The sequence below is a fragment of the Mus caroli genome, unplaced genomic scaffold, assembly GCF_978045245.1.
Source record: "Mus caroli unplaced genomic scaffold, Mus_caroli_1 scaffold_2, whole genome shotgun sequence".
Lineage (NCBI taxonomy): Eukaryota > Metazoa > Chordata > Mammalia > Rodentia > Muridae > Mus > Mus caroli.
Window position 1 is genome coordinate 25,237,884 of NW_028227257.1, and position 15,809 is coordinate 25,253,692.

Sequence of the window (15,809 nt, forward strand, 5' to 3'; positions counted from 1 at the left end):
GGGAATGCAATGAAAGGACACAGGGAAGACACAGTGCCTAGCACATTGTGGTTATCTTTGTTTGTTTGAGACAGGATTTCTCTGTGTAGCCCTGACTGTCCTAGAACTCACTTTGTAGACCAGGCTGGCCTCGAATTCACAGAGATCCTCCTGCCTCTGCCTCTGAGCACTGGGACTAAAGTGTGCACCACCACTGTCTGGCTTCATTTCTTAATTTTTAAACTACATTTTATTTATTTCGTGTGTTCGTGTGTGTGTGTGTGTGTGTGTGTGTGTGTGTGAGTCAATTTCCCTGTGGGCCCAAAGAATTGTAGTCAGATATTAAGCTTAACTGCAAGCACCTTTGTCTGCTGAGCCATCTCACGGGTCCTTTGTCATCTTCGTCACTTTGTAATTGCTTGTAACCTCCTGACTACAGGCAAGCTCTCCCATGCTCAGCTCATTCATTCATCTAGCAAGTGTTTACTGAGTTCTCTCTGGTCCAGGACTGGATGCAGATACCAGGGCAGAATGGAGTGCGACAGTTAGGGAGCTCACGTCTTGTTTTGTGCTGTTAATGTTCATCATGGGCACACGTGTTGTCCATGGGCTGTTGCATCCTCTACAACCCTGGTATGCCTTTTTACCATCCTGTGAATACATATTTGGAGTGTGGTTCCTGGGAGGGCTACTGTTAGAAGAAAGGGTTCGTTTGCCTTCAGAATCCTAAATGCAGCTTCCTTCCCACATTTGTAGTACAGGTGAAGTAAAATAAGATTGTATTCTTCAAATTAGTGTGGGGTATCTGCTGGTCAGTCGGTATGGAAGGGTCCAGAAACTATCTTTAGTCCAGCCTTGCTAAACTAGCAGGTTCTTAGAGGTTACCCCTCACAGGCATTTTTGTTTTTGTTTTTGTTTTTCGAGACAGGGTTTCTCTGTGTAGCTCTGGCTGTCCTGGAACTCACTTTGTAGACCAGGCTGGCCTCGAACTCAGAAATTTGCCTGCCTCTGCCTCCCAAGTGCTGGGATTAAAGGTGTGCGCCACCACGCCCGGCACCTCACAGGCCTTTTGGTATCTCAGGTCTTCTCTATTCCATTTGTGTAAGGTCAGGGAATTTGAATCCTCATAGGGCCTTGTTGAGAGAACTAGCACATTAGTGCTCATTAAATAAAAGTGATAGGCTCAGAGAGACCTTGAGAGATACCAAGGCTAGAGACCCAGTGACAGGACTCATATACTTGTCTTCTGTCACCCCTCCTCTGGCCATCCCCTTATTCTGTTACTCTGAGAACAGCAGCAGAATCATAGTCACACCTCTATGGAAGACCCATTCTGAGGCAGACAGGCGAACAGTGGCACTGTTATCCTGCAAGGCGGGTTCATGTTAGTCCCCCTCTAAAAATGAGGGACTTAAGGCTGAAGAGATGGCTCAGAAGGTACAGGCATCTGCTGTCAGGCCTGAAGATTGGGAACCCACATGGTGGAAGGAGAGAACCAATTCCCACAAGTTGTTCTCTGACCTCTCCTTGTGCAATAGGGCACACACAGCGTGCATATGTGTATGTTACTGCACACTAAATAACAATGAGATAATTAAAAAATTGGGAAAAATAGGTGTTGGAGAGATGTGTCAAGAGTTAAGAGTGAGCGGGGCATGGTGGCACACACCTTTAATCCCAGCACTTGGGAGGCAGAATCAGGCGGATTTCTGAGGCCAGCCTGCTACCTGCTACACAGTGAGTTCCAGGACAGCCAGGGCTATACAGAGAAACCCTGTCTCAAAAAAAAAAAAAAAAAAAAAAAAAAAAAAAAAAGAGTTAAGAGTGTACACTGCGGGGGCTGGTGAGATAGCTCAGTAGGTAAGAGCACCCGACTGCTCTTCCGAAGGTCCGAAGTTCAAATCCCAGCAACCACATGGTGGCTCACAACCACCCGTAATGAGATCTGATGCCCTCTTCTGGTGCATCTGAAGACAGCTACAGTGTACTTACATATAATAAATAAAAAAAAAAAAAAAAAAAAAAAAGAGTGTACACTGCTCTTGTAGAGGACCTGAAATTAGTTCCCAGCACCCACCCTGCACTCCAGTTCTAAAGGGACCCAGTGCTGTTAGCTTCTGAGAACATCTGCATCCTGGTGCGCATACCTCTCACCCCATTCCTAAAAATAATAAAATTCAAAAATTAAAGTAAAAAACAATTGATGTATGTGTTTTGCTTGCATGTGTGTAAGTGCGCCTGCATGGCCACCCTCAGAGGCCAGAAGAGGGTGTGAGATTCCCTCGAGTTGGAATTACTGAAGGTTGGGAACTGCTGTGTGGGTGTTGAGAACTGAACCTGGGTCTTCTGCAAGAGCAGCAGGTGTTTCTAACCACTGAGCCATCTCTTCACCCCTAATAAAAATAAATTTTTTTGCCAGGCAGTGGTGGTGCATGCCTTTAGTCCTGGTACTCAGAAGGTAGAGGAAGGAGGATTTCTGAGTTCCAGGCTATCCTGGTCTACAGAGTGAGTTCTAGGACAGTCAGGCCTACACAGAGAAAGCCTGTCAAATAAAAAAAATTAAATCAAAATTTGATTTATTTATTTATTTATTTATTTATTTATTTTTTTGGTTTTTCGAGACAGGGTTTCTCTGTGTAGCCCTGGCTGTCCTGGCACTCACTTTGTAGACCAGGCTGGCCTCGAACTCAGAAATCCGCCTGCCTCTGCCTCCCAAGTGCTGGGATTAAAGGCGTGCGCCACCACGCCCGGCTTGATTTATTTTTTAAAGTGAGGAGCTGAGCATGGTAACACATGGCTGGTACCTCAGCATGCAGGAGGCTAAAGATACTAACTCATGGCCCAGCATGAACCACATATACTGAGACTGCTGTAAAAGACCAGAGGAGCGACAGCTGTGCACACCTGTAATTCCAGCACTTGGGAGGTAGCGACAAGAGGATCAAGGGTTCAAGGTCATCCTCAGCTACGTAATGCACTTGAGGCCACCTTTGGCCACAGGAGACCGTGTTCACAAAAGAAAGAAGGAAAGAGAAAAAGAAAGGAAGAAAGGTAGATCCAGGAAAAGAAGTAATCAAATCTCATAGAGGTTATGTCACAGAATAAGGACATTAACCAAGCCACCGGAGACCACATTTATGTCCTTGTTCTAGCTCCCCCAAGGTCTAGGCCTTTTCAATACCCTTTCTTTTGACAAATGCCACCCCCTCTTCAAGTACTCCCCCCATCTTCTTTCCTTTCCTCTTCCCCCCAGGGTCTTAAGTGTGTTAGGCAACCACTTTACCAATGAGCAATGTCGTCAGCCACATCAGTAAACGAATTTCTTTGTCATTGTTCAATACTAGGGATTCCCATGTAGCCTACATAGTTTTAAAAAATAAGGCATTTATTTTTATTCTGTGTATATAAATATTTTGTTTGCGCATATGTATATGTACTGTGTGTGTGTGTGTGTGTGTGACCTTCAGAGGGTGGGGCAGCCCTAAGAACTAGAGTTAACCACAGTTGTGAGCCATTAAGTTGGTGCTGGGAACCAAACTGGGTCTTCTGCCAGAACAAGTGCTCTTAACTGCTGAGCTCATCTCTCCAGCCCCGTGGTGGTGGTGGTGGTGGTGGTGGTGCTGCTGCTGCTGCTTCCGCTTCCTCTTCCGCTTCCGCTTCCGCTTCCTCTTCTTGATTTATTTATTTTATTTATATGAGTACACTGGAGCTGACACACCAGAAGAGGGCATCGGATCTCATTACGGATGGTTGTGAGTCACCATATGGTTGCTGGGATTTGAACTCAGGACCTTTGGAAGAACAGTCAGTGCTCTTAGCCACTGAGCCATCTCTCCAGTCCCCCCTCCCCCCCAATATGGTTCTTGATCTGTTCTTCATGCCTCAGCCACCAGTGCTGGGATCTCAGGCAAGCAGAACCACACTTAGCTTGTGTTATTTTCCTGACACCTAGTATAGGTCAAATGCTATAGTAGAAGCTGGGTGTGTCCCCCAGGAAATGAGAATGGATTCCTCTGTTCACAGCATTGACATTTGGGTTAGAGTAGAGAGCCCTTGGATTAGTAAAAAGATGAATTCATAGTATGATTTCTACAGAGGAAGAGAACACCCACTCTGGACAGACAGAGAACAGCTTGAGCCTAGCCAACAGATTTCCTAGGTTCCAGGCCAGGACATTCAGTCACAGACATTTACTGAGCCCTGGGATGTATTCTGGAAATTTCTGCATTGAGACAAAACAGCATGACTCCTTTCAGCAGGGCACATGAGACCCTGTTGCCTCAGTTAAACTGGACAGGGGTATGGCCTTGCTCCGTGGTGGAATCTAGTGGAATGCCTCATGTGGAATCTCCTCCTGCATCATGGAGCAGGGCTCGCCTGCCTCTGGCTTTCTCTGGCTTCCTTCATTAGCCTCAGCTTCCTGCGTGAGCTATACCAGGCTGCTGGACCAGAGACTTGGCTGGGGAGAGCTTGGACTCTGGCTGGGCCTATCCTTGTAGATTCCAAACTCTTGGCCGCTGGCCATGGTCATGCCCTCAGTCCTGGAGGCCAGAGTCTGTAGGCAGTCCCACCCTATCTGCTCCAGTGAGTCAAGCAGAAATGGGGGTGGGGCGGCTTTGAACTGGGCTATTTATGGCCAAACTCTGGGGGCCCCAGGTCTCCACCCTCACTCAGGGAGCGGTGACTTGTTGTGTGAAATCCAAGCCCTGTTTCTGGCACCAGTTAGCTGGAGCGCTCCTCATTTATAGGACATTCCTGTGGGAAGGGAGAGAGATGACCTGGTTCAGGGGCAGCCGGGTGAACAGTGGCTCAGGGAGTTTCTTTGGCTTTAGAGTTGACAAATGTTCATTGGCTGAACATGGAGCATATGAGAAGTCTGCTGGGCTCTGAGGACATAGAAGAGTCTCATGAAGTTCCTGACCTTACTGCAGTGTTCTCCCTAGGTGGGGACACTGACCCCAGGGGACTGGACTTGGGTTCCCAGGACCCATGTAAAGCAGCTCACACCCACCTGTAACGTCAGCTCCAGGGGATCCAACACCTCTGGGCTCCAGGCGCATTAGACAGGTGCAAGGAGACAGCTATTTTTCTGTGTGTCTTCTATCTTTTTGCTTTATATTTTGTGACATAAGGAATGATTGATTTGAGCTATGGCAGCCATCTTGAGGCTGTGAGGGAGAAGCTAAGAGTAAGACCCAGGTTCTAGTGTTACCCAAATCCCCTGAACTAAACTTGCCTTAACCTTTTTTTTTCTATTTCAGTCATTTGAGATTGGGGGTGGGGGGCTTATTCCATAGCCCACACTAGCCTAGAGCTCTTGGCAATCTGCCTTAAACTCTCCCAAGTGCTAGGATTATAGGTGTGAGCCACAATGCCTTCTTGAGATTGGTCTCTCTGTCTCTCTGTGTCTGTGCCTGTCTGCCTGCCTGCCTGCCTGTCTGTCAGTCTATGTCTCTCTCTCTGGAATAGGCCGGACTGACCTCAGACTCCCTGTGTAGTTAAGGGTAACCCTGAATTCCTCATGCATGGCCATACGCAAGCTTTTGTTTCTGTTTCTTTTGAGACAGGTCTCAAGCATCCTGGTTTGGATTTGCTTTGTAGCTGAATATAATCTTAACCCTCTGATCCTCCTGAATCCAGCTCCCAGGAGAGGCTCTCTGCGTTGCAGTCCGAGTAGCTTTTTGGCTCAGATATCCTTGCCTGTTAGCCTAGCTGGTAGGGTAGGGTCACAGGGTACAGCGGGGCTTTGTGGGTCGGTAGGGTAGGGTCACAGGGTACAGCGGGGCTTTGTGGGTCGGTTGGATGGAGACATAGATCTAGGTTGATATTCTGGAACTGTCCTGTCAGTTCGGTTGCCATCAGTTCTCTCTATTTGAATTTACTTACAACTGATTAATATATATTTTTTATTTACATTTACTATTTATTGGTAGGCAGGAATAGGACATGTCATAGCATTTGTGTGGAAATTGGAGGGTAAATTTTAGGAGTCCGTTCTCTTCTTCCAAAATGTGGATTCTGGGAATTGAACTCAAGTCATTGGATTTGGTGGCTAGTGCCTTTACTGCTGAGCCGTCTTGCTGACCCTGTGTTTTTGTTTCTTGTTTTTTGTTTTTAAATTAAAAACATTTTTTTGTTTGTTTGTTTTTCAAGACAGGGTTTCTCTGTATAGCCCTGGCTGTCCTGGAACTCACTTTGTAGACCAGGCTGGCCTCGAACTCAGAAATCTGCCTGCCTCTGCCTCCCGAGTGCTGGGATTAAAGGCATGTGCCACCACCATCCGGCTAATTTTTAAATTTTTAATTTTTTTTGACAGTGACTCTGTTTTTTTCTTTGCTTTTTTGAGACAGGGTTTCTTTGGGTAGCCCTGGCTGTTCTGGAACTCACTCTGTAAACCAGGCTGGCCTCGAACTCAGAAATCTGCCTGCCTGAATTATTTTTTTAAATAATTTATTTATTTATTTTATGTGCATTGGTGTTTTACCTATATGTATGTCTGTGTGAGGGTGTCAGATTCGGGAGTTGCAGAGAGCTGTGATCTTTATGTATGTGCTGGCCAATACCTGGGACCTCTGGAAGAGCAACCACTGTCCTTAACCACTGAGCCATCTTTCCAGACCAACTGAGGTCTTTTTTTTTTTTTTTTTCTTCAGTATTTCTCTGTGTAGCCCTGACTGTCCTGGAACTCACTCTGTAGACCAGGCTGGCCCAGAACTCAGAAATCTGCCTGCCTCTGCCTCCCAAGTGCTGGGATTAAAGGCATGCACCACCACTGCCTGGCTTTTTTTTTTTTTTTTTTTTTTTTAAAGACAGGGTTTCTCTATGCAGTCTTGGCTGTCCTGGAACTTGCTCTGTAGACCAGGCTGGCCTCGAACTCACAGGGATCCCATTGTTTCTGCCTCCTAAATGATGGAACTCCATAACTGCTTAGCTTAAAGTTAATTTAAAAAAAAAAGTTTAATTTATTTACTACGTATACAGTGTTCTGCTGGCATATATGCCTGCAGACCAGAAGAGGACACCAGATCCCATTACAGATGGTTGTGAACCACCATGTGGTTGCCGGGAATTGAACTCAGGACCTCTGGAAGAGCAGACAGTGCTCTTATACACTGAGCCATCTCTCCAGCCAGAACTTAAAATTTTTAACTTAACTGAAATTAAAATTAATTTTAAGGGACTGGAGAGATGGCTTTTCCAGAGATCCCAAGTTCAATTCCCAGCATCCACTTGGTGGCTCACAACCATCTGTAAGGTCATCTGATGCCCTCTTCTGGCCTGTGTGCAGATGTAGATGCAGCAGAGCACTCATATATTCAATAAATAAACTAAAAAAATTTTTTTAAAATTCTGTTTAGGGTCTGGGGAGATGGTTCAAGGGTTAAGAGCACTTGCTGTTTTTGTACAGGGGCTGGGTTCGGATCCCAGCACTCAGATGGATCTCGGTAATACTGCCTGTCTTACCAGCTCAGGGTTCGGATCCCAGCACTCAGATCAGATGGATCTCGGTAATACTGCCTGTCTTACCAGCTCCGGGGATCTGGCTACCTCTTCTGGTGTGTGTGGCTATCTGCATCTAGGTGTGCTCATCCACATAGAATAAACAAATAAATCTTTTAAACCATTCTGCTGGTTTGTACTAGTCTCATTTCGTATACTCATTGCTCTGTGTGGCCACTGGTGACCCTATTGTACAGAGCACAGGCCACACATTTCTACCATCAGAGAAGGTCCATTATACCTGCTCAGTGATACAGGGGGGACCTGCCAGGGTACCCTGGGTATGTATACTGCTTAAGCCACTAACTGCCCAAGTAAGAAAGACCCATAAATTATTGTGCCTTAAAGGTAATACCATTGGCTTGACATGACCACACATGCCTCAGCTCCAATTTGGGGGAGCGGTCAGCCTGGGCTACTTACTGAGTTCTAAGTCAGCCTGGGTCAATTCTAAGAGACCTTGTTTCAAAAAGGCCATCAGCAGGGCTGGACAGGGGGCTCAGTGGTTAAGAGCACCTATGGTTCTTGCAGAGAATCTGGGTTTGATTCCCAGCACCTACATGGCACTCAGTGTCATCCTCTGACCTCTGAGGACACCAGGGACTCATATGATTATCGACATTCACTCAAGCAAAACTTTATATACATTAAATAAATAAATAAATCTAAAAAGAAAATTTATAAAGGCCAGCAATGTAATAGAAGTTTCTTTTAGGCCGGGTGTGGTGGCGCACAATTTGGGAGGCAGAGGTAGGCAGATTTCTGGTCAGCCTGGTCTACAAATTGAGTTCCCGGACAGCCAGGCTATACAGAGAAAAACCCAAAAAAACAAAAAACAAAAAACAAAAAAACCCCAAAAAACCCCAAAAAAGGAGTTTCTTTTTTTCCTTTCTCTCCCTCCTTTCCTCCCTCCCTCCCTTTCTCCTCCCTCCATTCTTCCTTTCCTTTCTTCCTCCTTCTTTCCATTTTCCTCATTTTCATCTTCCTGTTTTTTCTTTTCTTTTCTTTTTAGCAGAGTATTACTCTGTAGCCCAGGCTGGCCTGTAACTTACTCTATAGCATTCAATTCTTGGCAGTCCTCCTGCCTCAGGTACTGGGATTACAGGTGTGATCACTGTGCCCAACTCTCTCTCTCTATCTCGTTCTCCCTCTTTTCTTCCTTCCTTCTTTTTTTGTGGTTCCAAGGATTGAACTCAGGGGTTTGAACACGCAAGGCAAGTATTCTGCTGAAGTCACACCTCCCTCTGTGCATTCTCCTCCTCCTCCCCCTCTCCTCTTTTCTTTGGTGTTGGATGGAGCCCAGTACCTGTGTATGCTAGGCAAGCTGTGTGGGCTTGTGTGGCCCAGACTAGTCTCAAGTTCCTGATTTCCCTTTTTCTATCTCTCAAATGCTTGGTTTATTTACAGTCATATGATACACATCTGGCCTGTTTTGTTTTGTATTGTTTAAATTTGAGCAGGGTCTGGCCAAATCACCCAGGCTGGCTTCAAACCTTGGATGCTTCTCCCTCAGCCTTCCTTATAGCTAGGATTACAGGCTCTGGTATCACCATATCTAGTAGATGTTTTGCTGCAAAAAATTATTTTTAAAAGTTTAAGTATTTATTTGTGTGTGTGTGTATGCATGTTGTGCTCGATGGCTCAAGCTCAAATGTTTTGTCTAGGTAAGTAATTCTGAGATAATTGCATCTGTTTATGTCCAGTTGGACTGGACTGCACTATCTAATTTTTAAAAATTATTTTTATTTTATTATTTTATGTGTTGGGATATTTTTACTTGCATATATCTCTTTGTATCATGTGCTTGAATGACCCACTGAGGTCAGAAGAAGCCATTGGATTCTTTGGAACTGCAGTTAGAGACAGTTGTGAGCTGCCATGCTGGTACAGGGAATAGAACCTGGGTCCTCTGGATGAGCAGCAAGTACCCTTAATGGCTAGGCCTTCTTTCCAGCCTCCTGCTATCTCTATTTTAATTGGATTTCCTTGGCTCATGCCCTCATGTTGTAGATGGTACCCTATCAGTCTGGCTTCCGGGCAGTGAAAGGGAAGCAGAGGGGAGAAAGGAAAGGATACCCCTTCCCTTAGCAGTAGAAGCCTGCTATTCACAGACGTTATTCTTCTCTTGTGCTATTGGCCAGATTTACTAACATGGCTATTTATAAATGCAAAGGACCCTGGGAAATGAAGTCTTTAAAGGACTATTATTGTATTGGAGGATAATAATGAACACTACCATAGTGAACTATCTCATTCAGTGTCTTCTGGCAGATAAGAAGTACGGAGAGGTAGAGGCAAGCGCCAGGACAGCGGCTAGCAGCCAGACATCCTGATTTCCATCTTGGTGCTCTGAGCCTGTCTTGCTACAGCTACTGTTCTCTCTCCCCCATCCCTGCTTCTTTCCTCTCCATCCCTCTCTCCCTTTTTTCTTCTCTCTCCTCCATTTCTCTGTTTTCTGTCCCTTCCCCTGCCCTCTCTTATCTCACTCTGTAGCCCAGGTTGGGATTGCAGGCATATGCTACCATTGTCTCTGTGGTCTGGTTTTTTTTTTTTTTTTTTTTTTTTTTTGGACAGGCCGCCTGAAAATCCCAAACTTTTTGATTCTTTGCAGAACTTAATCACTTGGCCACACCTTGCTGCAAAGGAAGCTGGACAGTGTGGTCTTTGTTCTCGGTAGTCACGTGTCCATAAACCAGGTTAAAAGAGAACATGGGTACTTGTGTGTGTCCAATATTTTCCACCCCTCGCCAAAGACTTTAGCTTAGAAATGTATAATAGTAGTCATAAATTAAGCTCTTAATTAGCTAGTGACAACTGTGATACGTACGGCATGGGGTTCATGCCACAATGGTAACAGGTGACCTCTCTCCTGACCAGTTAAGTACATGAAGGAGGTCTCACCATATTTCAAGAATTCTGCTGGAGGGACCTCCGTTGGCTGGGACTCACCTCCTGCCTCGCCTCTTCAGCGGCAGCCTTCTTCCCCTGGCCCCCAACCCCGGAACCTCAGTGAGGCCAAACACGTATCTTTGAAGATGGCGTATATCTCAAGGAGGTGCACCCCCACTGACCCAGAGCCCAGGTGAGGCTGGAATGGGGGGGGGATACTCAGATAATACAAACAAAAGATATCTGTGATGTATATAAGTGATGAACATGATGGCAGCATCCATGCTGGCGTGTAACAGGCACTTAACAACTGGATCACGTGGATGCATGAGTGAGTTTATGGAGTGATGGTATGCATTGCTTGTTTCTTCCTCCTCTTCCTCCTCCTTCTTTTTCTTCTTCCTTTTTGAGACAGGGTTTCTCTCTGTGTCCTTGGCTGTCCTGGAACTCAATCTGTAGACCAGGAAGATCCACCTGCCTCTCAAGTGCTGGGATTAAAGGCATGTTCCACCACTGCCTGGTTGCTTGGTCTAGGGAGTAGTCCTGGCTTCTTTTTGATAGTTATTATTATTTTTTTTAAAGGAATGGTCTCTAGTAGATGAAGCTATTCTCAATTTTGCTGCTTAGCCTAGGAAGACCTTGAATTTCTGGTCCTTCTGCTCTCACTTAGCAATTGATGGGAACATCACATCTGGTATTTTGAATTTTATACTTTTGCTGGGAGAAATAGACTATGTGTAGGGAGGGGTGGATTTGGTGGATCCTGTCTTTGGAGATTATCATCTAGGAAAGGTTTAACTTTTTTTTTTTAAATTAGGTATTTATTTCATTTACATTTCCAATGCTATCCCAAAAATCCCCCACACGCTCCCCCATCCACTCCCCCAACCACCCACTCCCACTTCTTGGCCCTGGCATTCTCCCTGTACTGAGGCATATAAAGTTTGCACGACCAATGGGCCTCTCTTTCCACTGATGGCTGACTAGGCCATCTTCTGATACATATGCAGCTAGAGACACGAGCTCCGGGGGGTACTGGCTAGTTCATATTGTTGTTCCACCTATAGGGTTGCAGAAACCTTTAGCTCCTTGGTTACTTTCTCTAGCTCCTCCATTGGGGGCCCTGTGATCCATCCAATAGCTGACTGTGAGCATCCACTTCCGTGTTTGATAGGCCCCGGCATAGTCAGGTTTAACTTTCATGTCTAGAGACTTCTCTGTATACTTCATTGGTTAGAATTTGGTCACATGATAAGCATACCTGCAAGGGAAGCCATGAATTCAAGTACTTTGCTTTCTAGTTCAGCAGTAGAGGAAGGCAGGGGTTAAAGGTGGATAGCCTAGTTGTTGGGAGCCAGCCTCTGTTTTCTGTCCTACTCCATGTAGTACAGAAATCCAAAGGGAGTGAATCTTTAATGTAACCTAAAACATTTTGGAAACCCTTTCCAGCACCACTGTTGCTACCCCCCTGGAACTCTCCCATCATACTTTCTGGCATGGACTTTCTCTTTTCTCTCTACTCAATTTCTCTTGTTTTCCAACTTTTTTTTTTCTTTTTGAGACAGGGTTTCATATAGTCTAGATAGTTCAGTGTCTTAGTCAGGGTTTCTATTCCTGCACAAATACCATGACCAAGAAGCAAGTTGGGGAGGAAAGGGTTTAATTCAGCTTACACTTTCACATCGCAGTTCATCACCAAAGGAAGTCAGGACTAGAACTCAAGCAGGTCAGGAAGCAGGAGCTGATGCAGAGGTATAGAGGATGTTACTTACTGGCTTGCTTCCCTGGCTTGCTCAGCTTGGTTTCTTTTTTTTTTTGTTTTTTTTGTTTTTGTTTTTCGAGACAGGGTTTCTCTGTGTAGCCCTGGCTGTCCTGGAACTCACTTTGTAGACCAGGCTGGCCTCGAACTCAGAAATTTGCCTGCCTCTGCCTCCCAAGTGCTGGGATTAAAGGCGTGCGCCACCACCGCCCGGCTCAGCTTGGTTTCTTATAGAACCCAGGACCACCAGCCCAGGGATGGCACCACCCACAATGGGCCCTCCCACCCTTGATCACTAATTGAGAAAATGTCTTACAGCTGGATCTCATGGAGGCATTTCCTCAAGGGAGGCTCCTTTTTCTGTGACAACTCCAGCTTGAGTCAAGTTGACACACAAAACCAGCCAGTACACTCAGTTATTAAATCTATCTATCTATCTATTTATCTATCTATCTATCTATCTATCTATCTATCTATCTATCTATCTATCTATCTATCTATCTATCTATTCAGTCTGTCTGTCCGTCTGTCTCTCTGTCTCTCCCTGTGTGTGTGAGCACTGGTGCACATGTGTGGTGATCAGAGGACAACTTCCAGGCATCAGTTCTCTTCTACCATGTGGATCTCAGGAATCAGGAATTGTTAGGCTTAGCTGCACGTGCCTTTACCCATTGAGTCATCTTGACTGCCCTAGTGATAACTTTGAACTTCGAATCCTTCTGCCTCAGCCTCCCAAGTGTGGGCATTGCAGATGTGAGCCACCAGACCTGGCTTTTTGGGGGTTAGGGGTGGGGGTAGAGTCTCTTTAGTGTGTTCTTGCCTGCCTTAGCTCTATAGTGCTTTGATTACTTGATACTTGTAAACCACTTGGCCTATGTCTTTATTATAAGTAAACTTTGTATCTTAAGATTTTAAATGTATTTCCCCTATTAGTAGACGAATTAGATTCTAGGCAACAGGGATGACTGGAAAACTATCTCAGCAGGAACCTTTCATAGAAACCAGGAGAAAAGATCTCTATACCATAATTGCAGCCGCTAGCACATGTTTGAGTGGGTGTATAGAAATTTGTGTGTGTGTGTGTATGTGTGTGTGTGTTGTAGCTTCTTGTCTCTAGATCCTGCCAGGATCTAACACCTTTGGCTGAGACTCTAGCACCAAACTCAGTCCTTATCTCTCATGGATGCCCGGTGTGGTTTCCTCCAGTTTGGCAGTGGGTGGGTTTGTTGGGTCACATGCCTAGGCTGGATAGCTGACCAGTGACATGCCTGACTTGGATCCCACTTTGCCTTCAGGTACCTGGAGATCTGTGCAGCGGACGGCCAGGACGCTGTCTTCTTGAGGGCCAAGGATGAGGCCAGCGCAAGGTCATGGGCGGGCGCCATCCAAGCGCAGATCGGCACATTCATACCTTGGGTCAAAGATGAGCTCCAGGCTCTGCTGACAGCCACAGGTACAGCTGGGAGCCAGGACATCAAGCAGATTGGCTGGCTGACAGAACAGGTGCTTGCTGGGTCCCACTTCCGGTACCCCTTATCACTCCATTTCCTCCTGGCCCGGGGACTCCTTTCCCTTCCACTCTCCTCATTACCATTTTGCTTGCAGTTGCCCAGCGGGGGAACGGCACCAACCCTGGCCCTGCTGACTGAGAAGGAGCTGCTCTTCTACTGCTCTCTCCCTCAGAGCCGAGAGGCCCTGAGCAGGCCGACCCGCACTGCCCCGCTCATTGCCACCAGGTACCGAGGAGCAGGGGAACTGTGTTGCTCGCAGGCTTGGGAAGGTGGTATTCCAGATAGGCCCCAGAAGCCCCAAACCTTAGCCCTGTTCTGCCTCCAGTTATTCCCCAGGTGATCTGAGGCTCATTCCACTCCTTCTCGGCCACACTTTCCTCATTTATAAAGTTGAGGCTCAGAGCAGACAAATGGAAAGTGACAATTGTCACTTAGTTACTGACACCTACATCTGATACTGCATGGTTCAGGGGACAATTACTACCTCTGAGAGAATCCAGAGTTGGGAGACAGACACCGAAGAGCCGTTACATTGAAGGTTATAGGAGATACTTTACTGTCTGACTTGGCCAAGGGAGATGTAAGGAGGAGGTGACATTTGCAATGGACCGTGATGAGTGAGGAGTGTGCCTTTTGAGGAGGGGTGGTAGAACATCTTTGGAGTGGTCAGAGGTATAGAGGTATGAAGTGCTAGAACATGTCCATGTACATATGTATGTATATATACATATATGGTAAGCACACACATATGTTTGTGTGTATACACACACATATATTTCTGTGCATATACATACATACAAACATACATATAATTTTTGTGAGGCAGAGTCTAAGTATCCCTGGATAGTCTGGAACTTGTAACACAGACCAAATTGGCCTTGAACTTGTAGAGATCTGCATGCCTCTGCCTCTAGCTGCTGGGATTAAAGGCATGTGTTGTCACTGCCACTTCATACTATGTTTTTGAGACAGAGTCTCAGACGGGCGTGGTGGCGCACGCCTTTAATCACGGCACTTGGGAGGCAGAGGCAGGCAGATTTCTGAGTTTGAGGCCAGCCTGGTCTACAGAGTGAGTTCCAGGACAGCCAGGACTACACAGATAAACTCTGTCTCGAAAAAAACCAAAACGACGACAAGAAAAAAACCCAGAGTCTCTCATTGAACTCAGAGCTTGAAGTTTTGACTAGACTGACAGGCTAAGGGTCAGCGTCCCTGTCTCTGCTTTCCATAGCACTGGGACTGTGAACGGCTGCTGCCATACCTGGCTTTACATGGATGCCAGGGACCCAGACTCAGGCCTCATGCTAGGGCAGCAGTCACTTTTCCCACTGAGCCGTTCTTCAGCCCCAGCACTATCTTAACACGTGTGGCAAGCTGTGCCAGAGGGGCTAAGCTGGGAGTCAGGAGACCGGGGCTGTGATGTAGAGGAAGCTCTGCGATTGCCACAGAGAACATTCACTGGGAAGGGAAGGGCAGAAGCTGGGAGGCTGCCATAGCTTTGGGAAGGCCTGCGGCTGAGGGGAGCAGGTGGGTGGGGACACAGATGGAGAACTGTGGCATTTGCAGTGGAAATCGCATGGGTGGGAGCTCACAGGCTCAGTGCTTGCCAGATGGGCAGGAGGCCGTGGGTGAGTAGGAGGTTCTGAGTGCGTGTGTGTGCGCGCGCATGCGCTGCTGGGGGCAGCGAGAATGGAGTTGGGGTGTCTGTAGAGGAGGTTCCAGAGATGCTGAGTCATGTCCAGAGCAAATGTGGGAAACATAGGGAATGTGGCTCAGAAGTCTGGGGGCTGGATGGTCTGAGGCTCAGGGCTGGAATGTGGGAGCTTCAGTTAACACTCGCAAGGGAAACTAAGAGTGGGTGGAGTGAGGAACAGAGAGGCTCAGAGCCAGAACTTAGAGGTTTGGTGGCCAGAGAGGGACAGTGAGCTGCCCAAGGCCACACAGCAAGTGAGAATCAAGCTGCAGGGTCTGGGGCCCTTGTTACCATGGTTACCATGATTGCCTAGCCTGGTTTCTGTGCCAGCTGACAAGTAATAGGTTTTAGATTGTCTGTCTAATCTAGTGACTTGTTAATTAAGACAGGTATTTATTAAACACCTACTGTGTGCCCATAGTTTAAATTACTGGGAATATAGTGTTATATAAAATAGACAAGAACTTTTACCCTAGTC

At 46.4% G+C, this 15,809-nt stretch overlaps 1 protein-coding gene across 1 annotated transcript in view; it reads left to right on the forward strand.

The window, feature by feature from the left end:
• Positions 1 to 15,809, forward strand: part of Snta1 (syntrophin alpha 1) — a 33,994-nt gene that overhangs the window by 15,738 nt on the left and 2,447 nt on the right. Inside the window, exons 3-5 of the mRNA XM_021152927.3 lie at positions 10,357 to 10,561; positions 13,423 to 13,630; positions 13,733 to 13,863. Of these exons, the coding sequence (XP_021008586.1) occupies positions 10,357 to 10,561; positions 13,423 to 13,630; positions 13,733 to 13,863 (544 nt within the window). The remainder of the gene's footprint in view (positions 1 to 10,356; positions 10,562 to 13,422; positions 13,631 to 13,732; positions 13,864 to 15,809) is intronic.